This window comes from Manis javanica, chromosome 15, assembly GCF_040802235.1.
Source record: "Manis javanica isolate MJ-LG chromosome 15, MJ_LKY, whole genome shotgun sequence".
NCBI classification, from domain to species: Eukaryota; Metazoa; Chordata; class Mammalia; order Pholidota; family Manidae; genus Manis; species Manis javanica.
The window spans coordinates 36,311,338-36,325,328 of NC_133170.1; the positions used below are offsets into that span (position 1 = coordinate 36,311,338).

At 42.5% G+C, this 13,991-nt stretch overlaps 1 protein-coding gene across 4 annotated transcripts in view; it reads right to left on the reverse strand.

Annotated features, from left to right (window-relative positions):
- The window catches only part of LOC118969761 (prostatic acid phosphatase-like), a 66,070-nt gene extending 53,849 nt beyond the window's left edge, over positions 1-12,221 (reverse strand). For 2 of the 4 annotated variants that reach the window (XM_073223418.1, XM_073223422.1), the window contains exons 1-3: positions 12,003-12,221; positions 7,738-7,836; positions 2,194-2,286 (exon numbers count right to left, since the gene is read on the reverse strand). In XM_073223418.1, the coding sequence (XP_073079519.1) occupies positions 2,194-2,286; positions 7,738-7,836; positions 12,003-12,110 (300 nt within the window). In that variant the 5' untranslated portion in view covers positions 12,111-12,221. The remainder of the gene's footprint in view (positions 1-2,193; positions 2,287-7,737; positions 7,837-12,002) is intronic. The other 2 variants (XM_073223423.1, XM_073223421.1) reach the window with 2 other exon arrangements.
- Between the last annotated feature and the right edge of the window lie 1,770 nt (positions 12,222-13,991).

Below are 13,991 nucleotides of genomic sequence, written 5' to 3' on the forward strand. Positions count from 1 at the left end.
GTGACCCTTGGTCAACTAACCTTGGTCAGTTAATCTTACATACCAAGCTTATCGTGCAGAACCTCCCTAACCATTGAGGAGTAGTCTTATCCTGCCCTTGCTTAACCCCAGGATGTATGTCTTGCAAGAATAATGTATAGTTGTGGAAAATTACTATGAGTTAAGTGCTTTGAAAATGCTATATAAACCTTGGCTCTGAGTGCTCGGGGTCCTTGTTGAGACCCGCTGCGTCGGGCTGACTTGGACCCCAGCAGGTGGCTGAATAAAGACTTTGCTTGAATTTACATCTCTATGCCTGTATAGTTTGTTCTCTGGAGAAGCCTCGGAAGCCAGGACCCTAACACTCAATTTTCACAAGTACTTGTCTTTAAATCAATTTCATTAATACCATCTGGAGGTAGAAAGATATATTCATTTACACACTTAGGGGGTTGTCTGAGTCTGTCCCATTGTCAGTATAACAATTATTAGGCACGTAAAAGACACAAAAAACAGAGACACACACAGATTAGACACACAGCAGCCACTTTTTGTTTTCTTCAGATTTTTGACTAAAAACCGAAAAGAATTGGTAGGTTGATACTCTTGGTTCCCTAAAATCAACCCTATCTCATCAGATTCACCTTGCCGGAAAAACAGGTGAGAGGCCACCAGGCGTCCCTGGCCCTCCAATCTCCCCAAGGCATCCCCCAGGGTTGCAGCCTGCGGTGCTCCAAGTACGTCTACCAACCGCGGTCTCGACCCCTTTACGGGATCGGGACGACTGCCAGACAGTGGGTACTCCCTTTCAGAATTCCGACCGGTCTTGCTGAAAAACAGAAGACAGAACACAGACAACTCAATGCGCCACAAATCTTACCTCTTCCTCCAAGAGCGACTTCGGGAGTGAAGCGGGGTGAGCGCATGATCCCAGATGAGCCCCCAAATGTTGGATTCTCCCAGAGGAGGACGCCACCCCAATTCACTCACGAAAGGCATCTCTTGATGCAACAAGCAAGAGGAATTTATTCAGGAACCAGCTAGCTGGGGTCCAAGTTAGCCCGACGCAGCGGGTCTCAACAAGGACCCTGAGCACACAAAGCCAGAAGGTTTTATAGCATTTTCAAAGGGGGCAACATTTTCCACAATCACAATACAGTGTTTTTTCATAGACACATAAATCTTTGCCTGGGGCCACATCCTGGGGTCTGGTTAGATAAGATTACCTTCGGAATGTTTAGGGTGGTTCTAGCAAGATAAGCTTGGTGTGTATGATTAACTGATTTGAGGTCAGCTAACTAAAGGTCACTACATTTAACACTGGCTGACTAACTTGTTTTCCAAGATTCTAATAATTTTCCTCCTTCTAGGTTAGGGGGTGGTATTTAAGCCTTTAAGATGGCTGTACTTATGCTAACTTTTGATTTTTCAGATCCTACATTATAAGGCTAACAATCTTCCTTAAAACAGATGCTGATGATAAGCTAAAAATACTGGGAAAGTAGCATGGGCTTGGGTCAAGGCACTCTACCATGAAGAGGGATAAACTGTGTCATTTGTTATAGAGAGGGAACTCTGAGGGTAACTGTTACACCCCAGACACTCACAATGACCTCAAAATCAGGAGTGAGTATAAATATGTGGGTGGTCAGAACTCTGCCCCAGGATTCAGTCAACTGGTTGGAAAAACAGGATTGCAGAGTACTCCTTCTGGCCAGCAGGTCGAGCATGGTGAGTGGAAAACACCATGTAGTCTTGAAATTTATTTATCTAGCTGCAAAGATTATTGCATGTGCATTGCACAGCAAGGAAGAGACTCTTTCCCAATTAACCAACTTCAATGACATGGCTTAAAGTTGGCTTGCCTATTTCTATATCCAGAAATCAGGTAATTTTTTTCTCTTTCTGTATAATAACATTGCTTTTCACATTAAAATCCATGACAGGAGCCCAACATTTCTGAGTAACTGAAAAATAGGTTAAGAGGCATGGGCCAGAAGAAAAAAATTTTGCTTGCAATTTTCTAAAGGGTGAAAAACAAATAATGGAGAAAAGTCAGAATTTTTACATTGATATAAAGAAGTCTTGAATTATGTTTCAATGTCAAAAGTATAATACATCTGCAAAAAACTGAAAATGTATCCATCAGCTTCAAAGTAGGCATAAATCATAAAATCAGATTGCAAGTTAATCTTTGATTTTTTTCCCTTTTACCTCACAAAATAAAGGGTCGTAGACTCTACTCCAAATTCCAAAAAGGTCCTGGCTATGGTATCCGGAAAGTTTTGGCAAGGTTTCTATAAAATCCTGAAACACACACAAAGGAAAAAAAAATTTCTCCACCAGGGTTTCTCAACATCAGCATTAGTGATATTTTGGACTGGATATTCTTTGTTGGGGGGGATGACCTGCATGTTATGGGGTGTTTGGCAGCATCCCTGGCCTCAACCAACTAGATGCCAGCATCGTCCCTAATCCCTCAGTTGTGACAACACACAGTGTCTCCAGACATCTCCAAATGTTCCCTGGTGGGGCAAATTTGCCCCCACTGAGAACAGCAGTTCTTCACGTAAAAGTGCATCAGTAATATCTGCTATGATAATTCCAGCCCAATGATTTCTACAGATACCACAGGATCACTGTTAATTGTCATATTAAGAATATGGGATGGCTTACTGCCACCTGAAATCAGAGTAAGTGCTGCCTCAAAGGCCTTTTGGAAGTAGGTGAAGTGTAACTCACATGCACATGGGTGGTCAAGGTAAGGGGTAAGGCTGGTCTGAGGCCAAAGTTACTTTGAAGATCAATGCAAAACATCTAAGTAAAATATTAGCAAATAATTCAATATCATTAAAAGAAAGGAGCTTGATTCTAGACATGTAAAGACTGGTTCAATAGTAAGCAAATTTGTGAATATAATCAATTAATCTCATAATATAATTTAGAATATAATCAATTTTATAATTAGTGAATATAATAAATCAAAAGTTACTTATATATTAAAAATGGTGAGAAAAACTTTCAAAAAATTAAACACCAGCATTTATAAAAATACTCAAGAAAACAGGACAGATCGCTTGTTCGTTAACTTGATAAAAATGTATTTGGTTCCATGCTTGGTAGGGAAACACTTCCAAAATCCAGAGTAAACAAGATGCCTACTACCAATACTATGATGTAATACGGTACTGTAAATACTAGCCAATGTAAAAAGGCAAAAGAAATTCCAGGTGTAAATACTGGAAAAGTAGAGTAAACCACAATTATTTGTAGATATCATAAACCCAGAATAAACTTAACAAAAAATGTAAAGATCTATATGAAGGAAACCTTGAAAAAATCTTGAAGAGAAGAACAAATAGGAAAATGAACCACATTTTTAGAAAAGCAGACTCAGCAACTGAAGCTGCAGGTCCTCCCAGAGTAATTCATAAATGTTATATGATCAATAAGAACACGAAAAAGTTTTAAAAAATATTCCTGGAATTAGGTAAGTTGATGCTGAAGTACACAAAGAAAATAAAAACATAGCCATGAAAACTCAGAACAAGTGGAGAATCAGCTTATATTAAGTCTTAATAATTAACAACAGAGTGGTTTTGGCTAATGAAGTGAAAGAATAATTGAATAAAATAAAAATTACAGAAATACACCCCATACATATGGGAATTTTAATATACAATAGCTCAAGTTAGTGGAAAAAGATGAACTATTCAATTAATAGTGGTGAGGCAATCAGGCAATCTTCTGGGAAAAACTTAGGCAGGATATACACCTCATACCTCACACCAGTAAGAACTGGAAAATGGATCCGATGTGTAAATGCAGAAATGAAGATACAGTAGAATTAGCAGAAAGCACTGTAGACTTCCTTTATAACCCAGGAGTTGAGAGGGGCTTCCTATATATGACGACAAGTGCGTAAACCACATATGGATCTATCCGCATGCTTACAACTACCGGGAAAATACTGTGGACAAAGTCAATAGGCAAACAATAAAAGCAATGCTTTTCATGTCCCAGAAAATATGTTAAAATGTATAGAGAAATCTCCTAAAAATTATAGGAAAAGGAAACTAGTCATTCCAAAGAAAAACAATCAAGAGATACAAATAGAAGAGGAAATATCAATGGTATTTACCTGAATAAAAATACCCAAAGCTCACTCATGAAAGTACTACAGCATAGTGCTCTCCAACAGTGGTGACACTGGGCTTCCTTGTCTCCTGATTGTACAGGGGACACTTCTAGGGACACCACCTTTCCCTCACAGGCTGACACATGCCCTGTGTAGGTGAGGCTGTCTACATGCTGTCGGGAAAGCTGTGGAAAGCAGTCCCTCTTGTGTGTTGCTGACAGGAACAAGAGTCGCCATGAGCTCCTTGGAAGCAAATTTGATAATGTTTCAAATTGCCCCAGAATTTCTACTTCTGGGATATTATTCTATAGATATTATCATGAAATTATTATATTAAAAAATTCATTCTGACTGTAAAAGATTGCAAATGACTCACATTTCCATCAATAGAGACAGGTTACATGAATTATGGTATATCCATAAATTCATATACACAGCTGTACAAATAAGAATGAGGAAGCTCTTATGTACAGATATTTTTAAAATACTCTGTTATATGAAAAAAAACTAAGGCATCCAATCCTGTCAGTAACAGATCACTTTTGTGTAAAAAAAGCAGAACCCACCAGAATACATTCATATTTATTTGCTTGTGCATAAGGAACTGCTCAGCTATGCAGGAAACACTGCCAGTGGCCACTGAGAGGCACTCCACTGTATTCCCTTTCATATTTTTCCAATTTTGAATGGTGTGAACCTATTATAGATCCAAAATATTATTTTTAAAAGTACAAAGCATTAACCTACCTTTGGTATAGTCTTGAAAAGGGATACTCCACAAAGTGAAAACAAAACAAAAGACTGTCCTTTGTCTATGACAACCGTAGCCCCAGCCCCCCAGCCTCAGTGATGCAGGTCATTTTAAAATCACATTTATCCGAGGAGAACCAAGATGGTGGTGTGAGTAGAGCAGCAGAAATCTCCTCTCAAAACCATATATATTTTTGAAACTACAACAAATACAACTAATCCTAAAAGAGAGACCAGAAGACACAGGACAACAGCCAGACTACATCCACACCTGTGAGAACCCAGTGCCATGCAAAGGGGGTAAGATACAAGCTGCGGCCAGGCGGGACCCGAGTGTCCCTCACCCCAGCTCCCGGTGGGAGGAGAGGAGTCAGAGTGGGGAGGGAGAGGGAGCCCAGGACTTCTAAACACCAAGCCCCAGCCATCCTCACTGGAGCGCAGACACACTGTGTGTCCATGGGGTGCTGGAAACTAGGGAAACAGAACCGTAAGACCTGTGAGCGGGGCGGGTCCCTGCAGCCAGCTTACCTGGGATAAAGAAAAGTGAGTGATTTTTGAAAATCTTAAAGGAACAGGGACCCCACAGCTGGATGGAAGCATCCAGGGACACTTAGCCTAGCAGCTGGGATCCCGGGGAACTCTGGGTGTCCAAACCCCCACAGCATACCTCAGAGGTCCCTCACCATGATAAACAGCCTCCCAGCTGTTCCCCCTCTGACGCGGCTCCACCATATTGGAGAAGCAGCCTGAGGCAGGTCACGCCCACAGCAACTGCTAAATAAACTCCATAGCAGCCGGGCAAGATCAGAAGCCCTGTCTGCACGCAGCTGCCCAGCACAAGCCGCTAGAGGCCACTGTTCTCCCAGGAGAGGAAGGCCATAAATTGGCAAGAAGGGACTTTCTCTTACCCAACACATGTGCCAGCTCCCCACAAATATATCTATCGCTGTGAAAAGACAGAAGAAATTGATACAGACCAAGATCACAGAGGCAAACCCTGAGAAGGAGATAGACCTAACCAGTCTTCCTGAAAAAGAATTAAAAATAAAGCTCATAACCATGCTGATGGAGTTGCAGAGAAATATGCAAGAGCTAAGGAATGATGTCCAGAAGGACATTACAGAAATGAAACAGTCTATGGAAGGATTTATAAACAGAATGGATAAGGAGCAAGAGGCCACTGATGGAATAGAAACCAGAGAACAGGAACGCATAGAAGCTGATGCAGAGAGAGATAAAAGGATCTCCAGGAATGAAACAATATTAAGAGAACTGTGTGACCAATCCAAAAGGAACAATATCCACATTATAGGGGTACCAGAGGAAGAAAAGAGAGAAAAAGGGATAGAAAGTGTATTTGAAGAAATAATTGCTGAAAACTTCCCCAAACTGGGGGAGGAAATAATCGATCAGACCATGGAATTGTACAGAACTCCCAACAGAAAGGACCCAAGGAGGACAACACCAAGACACATAATAATTAAAATGGCAAAGATCAAGGACAAGGACAGAGTTTTAAAGGCAGCTAGAGAGAGGAAAAAGGTCACCTACAAAGGAAAACCCATCAGGCTATCATCAGACTTTTCAACAGAAACCTTACAGGCCAGAAGAGAATGGCATGATATATTTAATGCAAGAAACAGAAGGACCTTGAACCAAGAATACTGTATCCAGCATGACTATCATTTAAATATGAAGGAGGATTAAACAATTAACAGAGAAGCAAAAGTTGAGGGAATTTGCCTCCCACAAACCACCTCTACAGGGTATTTTAGAGGGACTGCTCTAGATGGGAGCACTCCTAAGACTAAATAGATGTCACTAGAAAAAATAAAATCACAGCAAAGAAAGCAGAACAATCAAATACTAACTAAAGGCAAATAATAAAATCAACTATTCACAAAAGCAGACAACGGAAACACAAAAGAACACAAAATAAAACAACCAACATACAAAGAATGGAGGAGGAGGAATAAGAAGGGAGAGAAATAATGAATCAACAGACAGTGTTTAAAATAGCTCAATAAGCGAGTTAAGTTAGACAGTAAGATACTAAAGAAGCTAACCTTGAAACTTTGGTAACCACGAATCTAAAGCCTGCAATGGCAATAAGTACATATCTTTCAATAATCACCCTAAATGTAAATGGACTGAATGCACCAATCAAAAGACACAGAATAATAGAATGGATAAAAAAGCAAGGCTCATCTCTATGCTACTTATAAGAGACTCACCTCAAACCCAAAGACTATAGGAACAAAGAAAGACTGAAGGAACAAAACAGCAGCAGAATCACAGAACCTAAGAATGGACTAACAGTTATCAAAGGGAAAGGGACTAGGGAGAAAGGGAGGGAAGGGAGGGATAAGGGTGGGGAAAAAGAAAGGGGGTACTAGGATTATCATGTATAATGTGGGGGTTCACGGGGAGGGCTGTACAACACAGAGAAGACAAGTAGTGATTCTACAGCATCTTACTATGTTGATGGACAGTGACTGTAATGGGGTGTGGGGGGGATTTGGTGAAGGGGGGACCATAGTAAACATAATATTCTTCATGTAATTGTAGATTAATGACAACAAAATTAATAATAATAATAATAATAATAATAATAATAAAAATAAAATCACATTTATCCTGTTCCAGCCACGCACTTGCACCTGGTTCTTCTCAGGGACATAGGTGTAGGATCTGAAAGGGGCTGACTTCTTCCCTGGCTTGTGGCCCCAGCCAGGTCAGGGGCCTGGCAGTGAGCGCTCTGACCCATGTGGGGACTGCCTCTCGCACATTCTTCCCACAGTTTTAAGAAGCCAGAGCTTCATCCTGTCTTGGCTTCACACTCATACACTTAAATGACACTTTTTTTTAACCTTATAAGGATGCAGCCTCTTCTGGAATTCCTTTGATTTCAAAGTCTCTTTCTCAAGTTCTTGAAAACGAGGGCAGTTTCTGAAAGGCAGGTATAGCAACTGAGGACAAAAAAAAAATCATAAATCCTTTATGAGTCAGAAGAACATCATGAAAAAAGCTGCAGCCATATTTTCAGTTTCACTTGGTGCAAAGCAACCTGAGTCAAGGATTCAAATGTGTTTGGGCAGAGTGGAAATTCTAAAATGAGGGAAACTTGCTACATGGTCTACATGTCTTAAACATAGGAATATGTACCCAGAACTGAAAAGCTTTTTTTCCCTTTCATGAACTTGCCTTAATAGGACTGGACTGTTGGTAAATATTTACACTTTCTGGCTTTCCGTATGAATTGGCGATCAATTATCTTGCTCCCTCCCAAACCTCTCTCATTTCTAGCCCTAGATACACACACACACACACACAAGTATAGAGAAATGAATTAGTGGTTCCAGAAGGAATTTTAAGAAATCAACTAACTATTTGCTAACTTAGGTTCTTACAAATTTGCAGACTGTTAAAATAAGGACATATACTAAATATACAGAAACATATACTTAAAAACCTATTATAAGGACAAAGTGGTCTTTCTGAAAGAGTTCAAATTCAACAGTCTCTTTCCTTTTAACTTATAAACTAGAGGTTGGTGACCCCAGATTTCAGTCTGTGGCCCTCACATCCCATCTCCGCTGGTCCAGCATTTCCAGCCCTGGGTGGGTGTCGCTGCTGTGATGTTTCTTTCCTCTCAGTTAAATGTAGTACACAACTAAACTCAACCTCTTCATTTTTAAAGATGGCTTCTTTGTAATTCTCTACTTTTGCCAATGGCAAAATTTATCATCGTACTTCATATACTAGTCACCATTTGCTTGTCTACTTTCAAAATAGATCTAAAACAGACTTCTTTTCTGTACCGACACTGTCCCTGCACAGGGCGAGCCACCATACTCTCTCTTTGGTCAGCCAGTGTCCACTCTGTCCACCTTTACAATTCATAATCTGCCTAGCAGCTACACTGAGCCTTTATATTTCATTTTTGTAAATACTAATCTTTTTAAAATACCAATCAGATCGCACCATTCTGTGGTTTTTATAACCTTCTTTGGTTTTCTGTCTCTTCTGGAATAAAGTACAAACTCAGGCCCTAGAGACCATTCTGCCCTGCTTTCCTGCCCCTGTCCCGCACCCATATTCTCCTCCAGTGGCACGGCAGGCCCACCACTGCCCACTCACTGCCCACCCCATTTGGGCACACAGGCCTGGTATCTGTGGACTGTCCCCATCTGAGATGCTCCCCCAACTGACTCCCAGCCCAGGTCTTCCAGCCATCCTCCCTGGTCACTCTCATGTTGCTCTGTTTTCCTGCCTCCAGAGAACTCATCACCATTTGAAGTTGTATTCATTTACTTCTTTATATTCTATACTCCATAAAACATTAACTCAAGGATGGCCAGGATTTTGTCTGTCCCATTCACTACTGTGTTGTCAATGCCTACAGGGCCTGAAATACTAGCAGCTACTCAGAAAACTCAAAAAAATAAATAGATTGCTTCCTGCCTGTCATTACTGATTCTCTGTCACCTTGTCTTACCCTGCTCCCCTTCTTCTGACATCTTTACCACTGATTTCAGGCCTCCATTTCCTCACTCCTGAACAGCTTCAGCAATCATTCTCGGAAGCTTCTGACATCTTTTCCTTCCAAGCTGGTCAGACCAGTGCCTCAAAGCCCCATCTTCCTGTGTGTGCAGTACTGGGGAACACACGCAGGCATCTTTTATGTCCTCTGCTTTACATCTAAATGTCCCTGCATGGGATTCCAATTTTTTCCATAGGAGAAATGACTTTGAGGGGAAAGGCACAGGACTGTTCATTTAAAGATCTAGTTTTTCATGAATTACTTAACCTTTCTAGACTTTCATTTTCTCACCTCACATATTGAAAGAGTCAGACTGATAATAAATAAAAGAATCACCTGAACATCTGTCCAGCATTTTGCAGTTTGCAGTCTTTTCCATTTCTTAACTTATTTGGTTCTCACAAATTCCTATGAAGAAGTTAGGTGGGTATTGTTTCCATTTTACAGGACGGGAAACCGAAGTGCAGGGAGGCAACTCAGTCAAGTATCTGAAGTGGTACTTGGCTCTAGACCCAGGTTTCCCAGCTTTAAATCAGCCCTACTTCTGCATCACATTGCGTTTCAGTCTCAAGAATTCCTTTTTGCTATTACATTTGGATTCTCTAACCCGTGCCTAGTGTAGTTATTCAGTCTTATTCTCATTCTTCCTAAATGTCAACTCTGGACACAGAAGGGCAAGCACCCTGTACATTTGCTCCTGGCCGTGGTCTGGGGCTACCTTCCCTTCTCTTCCGAGGGCTACCTCAAGTTCTCATTCTCTCCATGAAGACTTGAATGGCCGCCCTTGGTAGGTCCACGAAAGTCTCATTCACTGAGTTCCTCTAGCCTGAATGGCTTGTACTTGAAATCATCACCCACTGACTTGTACTGTGTTTTACACACTTCACACATGCAAATATCTTTTCATTAAATCGATTATAAACTAGAGAAGAAGTATGGCCTCACATTTCCCTTATATTTCTCTACAGCAATTAGCAGAGCTCTGGGAATAATTTTGTATTGATCGAATTTGTTAGATTTCTTAGTTGATGTTAGGACTGTTTTCATGTCAGTGGGTAGGTGGCTGTAGGCTGTAGGCAGGTGATCTGCTGTGTCTCCCTCTCCTCCTTGTGTCTCCCTGACAACACCTGTATTCTCTTTGTGATGTAATTTAATTACTATCTTTCAGGATTAAGGGTTATAGCTATCTTGGGTCTCCATTGGCTAAATCTGGTGCTGCTGTTCCAGACTATGTATAAAAAGCTGTGGTAAAAGTGATTCATTAATTTTTCTTGTTGAAAGAAAATATTCACAAACTCCTAAGAACACTGACAATTATAATACTTTACTCCTGGATTCTATGAAGGAAGAGACCATAAATAAATCATCCTGTCTTTGCAGGAAATACCAGAAAAATGTGTTGGAATAGAAGATTAACTAGAGTGAGGTTAACAGGCTCAGACTGATTCTACAAAGCATTCGGGAGGAATTCTTGTCACCAGGTGCAACAATTACATCTAACTTCTAGGAGTACTGGCAGGGCAAAGAGCTTCAGCACCTTGCCCAGCAGTCAGTGGGACCTTCTGGGCCCAGCAGTCACTCTCAGGCTCAGCCACAGAGAGATAAGGTGACCGTGATTACCATGTGGCTGCAGGGGAATTAGGAAGGATTGCAGAATTCTATGTCCCTATTTCCTTCATATAGTCTTAAATCTCACACCTGGACATTAGATTTATTTATTGCTATTTTAAAAATAGCAATTCCTCAAGAGGGACAGGAGCCGAGGGACAGTGAGCAAAACAGGAAAAGGAGAAATGGAGGTAACAGGGAAATCTAAGACAGCAACCAAGGGACACAGGAATTAATTCCAGGACTTGGATGTAACATGGGTAAGTCCCCTTTGCAAACTCTACTTTCAAACGCCAACGGTGTATTTTCTTTCCTTAACATCGTGCATTAAGCCTTCACCTACTTTTCACAACTTGTCACGCATACCCTGGGTGGGGAAACGTGATTTCAGTGGTATGGGGAAATCAGAAATCTCATGCTTAGGTTAACTTTTATGCTTCAAAAGCTATTTATTTTAGCATATTTTCCAATTTCTTGTTAAACAAAAGGGGAAGGGGCTACTTAATTCAGAAAATGACTGTTCTTCAGTTTGCCAACAAGTCATCGTTAAACTGAATGAAGCAGGCTTAATGAGGCTTCTCCTGGCCTCCTGTGGAGTCTGCATTCGAGGCAGCTAAGAGGTTTGGTAATTAGATGTCTGCCTGCAGATGGGTCACTCAGGTAAAATTTATCTCTGGTAGTAGCCCTTACTTTCGGAAAGACCCCAGTTTAGATTATTCTAGGTAGTTAAGGAAGAGGCAAAGGCTTCTCTTGAGTCCCCCAGAGTCTTGATTTGCCTGCAGCTCAAAACAGCTCAAAGGCCGAAGGGGAACGTGTGTTACGTAGAGTCAGTGACTATATACAGCGAGGGCAAAATGAGCAGAGCGCAGCCTTAACGTCAGGACCGATCCTCCGTGGGGAGGGGCTCGGCCTCGGGGGGACGAAGTGAGGCGGGCTGCGACCCGACGCTGGGCTGCGGGCAAGCAAGGAGCCGCGCTTACTCACCATGGTCACGAAGCGCAGGTCCCTGGCCGCCGCGCCTGGTCCTCTCCAGTAGGCGAGCAGGAACCAGAAGCCTGCCGCCTGGGCGCCCGGGAGCGGCGCGGCTCTCATGGCGGCGGGAGATGGGAGGTATCGCCTGGGTGGGGAGCCGCCGGCGGGGCAGGCTCTTAACTGAGGCCTGGCTAGGGAAGGAGGGCCCGGGAGAAGCCCGCCCAGGACCGGCAGAGCCTCCCGTTGGCCTGGGAGGGGCCCGGCGCGAGCCGGGCGGAGGTCCGGGGCTGGGGGGCGGAGATCAGGGGCTGTGGGTTCAGGTAGAGCGCTGGGGCCTGGGAGCTCCTTGGGGTTACAGAGCACTCGGCAGAAGTGTTTTTCACTTCGTCTTTTCTCTAGAGGGGATACTGAGATGGGGACCATGGATGTAGTCAGAGTAGGGTGAGGGCCTCCGGAGGGGTGGCGGGATATTTGCAGTCAGAGCAATGTAACTACATGCAAGGAACCCCCCCTTCTAAAACTCTATGTTAAACATTGAGCTCTAGAATCATTCTTCAGTGAGGTCAGTTAATGTTCCCCAGATAAAGAAGAGTAGCACATGTTTTATTATGCTAATCATTTGTAACCATGTGTAAGATTCACTTTAGCATGCTGAAAGGCCCAGGCCTATGTGCTTTCCTCCTTCAGATCTGACAAAATGATTTTGCACACTGAGCAACTAACTTAGCATGCAGACCCAGCTATAGAGGGCATGGTAAAAAGCATGAAGAATTCCATCTTAAAGATAAGATTGCATTTTAACACCCAGGAAGTTCAAGAGGCAAGATTCTTTAGCAAGTAGACAATACCTCAGCCCACCTTGGGGGCTGGGCAGGCAACCTTTTGATGTGCTCCCAGACAAAGGCGCCAGTGTCCCAGAGAGAAATCAAGGCAGGAAATTCCTTATGTTAATTTTTAATATTCAGGGACTACTTAACAAGTCCCCACCCCTAAGTTTTTTCATGTTCTCGAAAAATCCTCAACTGCCTATAAAACCCCTAGACAACGCACCACTATGGACTCCCTTGTCCCCTCCTGGTGTGAGCCGGGAGCTCTGTCCTTTCACTGTATCTCTAAATAAAAGCCTGTACCTTGCTCTCCTACCTTGACTGTTTGTGAAGCTCATTCTTCGGCTCCGCAAACAAGAACCCTGGCATCAGTATGACACAGCATTCACCTTGTGAGTTGGGAAAGGGGTCTACCCTAGCTTAGGAAACCTTAGCGCAGTGATTCCTCATCTTCTCTGAGTCCAGAATCGCAAGGGAAGAATCATGGGTGGACCTGCAGAGAGGGCGCATTTGAGATCTATTCCTCCAGACAAAGGCGGCTCCCTTTTCTAAAACTCTCATGTTACTGAAGGGGTTCAGAACAAGCCTCCTGAAAACATGCCACTTTGGCATATGAACTATTTTGAGCAATCAAGACAGGCTCTGGGGGGCTCAAGAGAAGTGTATGCCTCTTCATTAACTACATAAAATAGTCTAGACTGGGGTCTTTTCCAAAATAAGGGCTATTACTGAAGATAAATTTTATCTGAGTGACCCATCTGTAGGCAGGCACCTAATCGCCAAGCCTCTGCTCTTACTTGCCCTGTGAGTCAGCCGCCTCCCCTTTGAAGCCCAGGCACCCTCCCCATTCCTTAGCTCAGGATGGCAGACACACCGCGTTTGGCCCTGCTTTGAACCTCTCATGCATGTGGGGTTCTCGTGTGTACAAAATTAAACTTGATCTTCTGCTCATCTTTCTCATGTCCATTTGATTCTCAGGCATGGGAAGAACCTGGAGGGGCAAATTTTCCTTTTTCACATGGCCTATAAGAGGTATTTTTAAATTGAAGAAAAGTAAGAGCAATTAATTTTGAACATTTTTAGTCACACTGTAAGATATTTGGGGCTCCCCTGTGGTATCCCAGAATTAGGATTAGCAGTACCGTTCCTACTCTGGCACGGTTTAACCACAGAC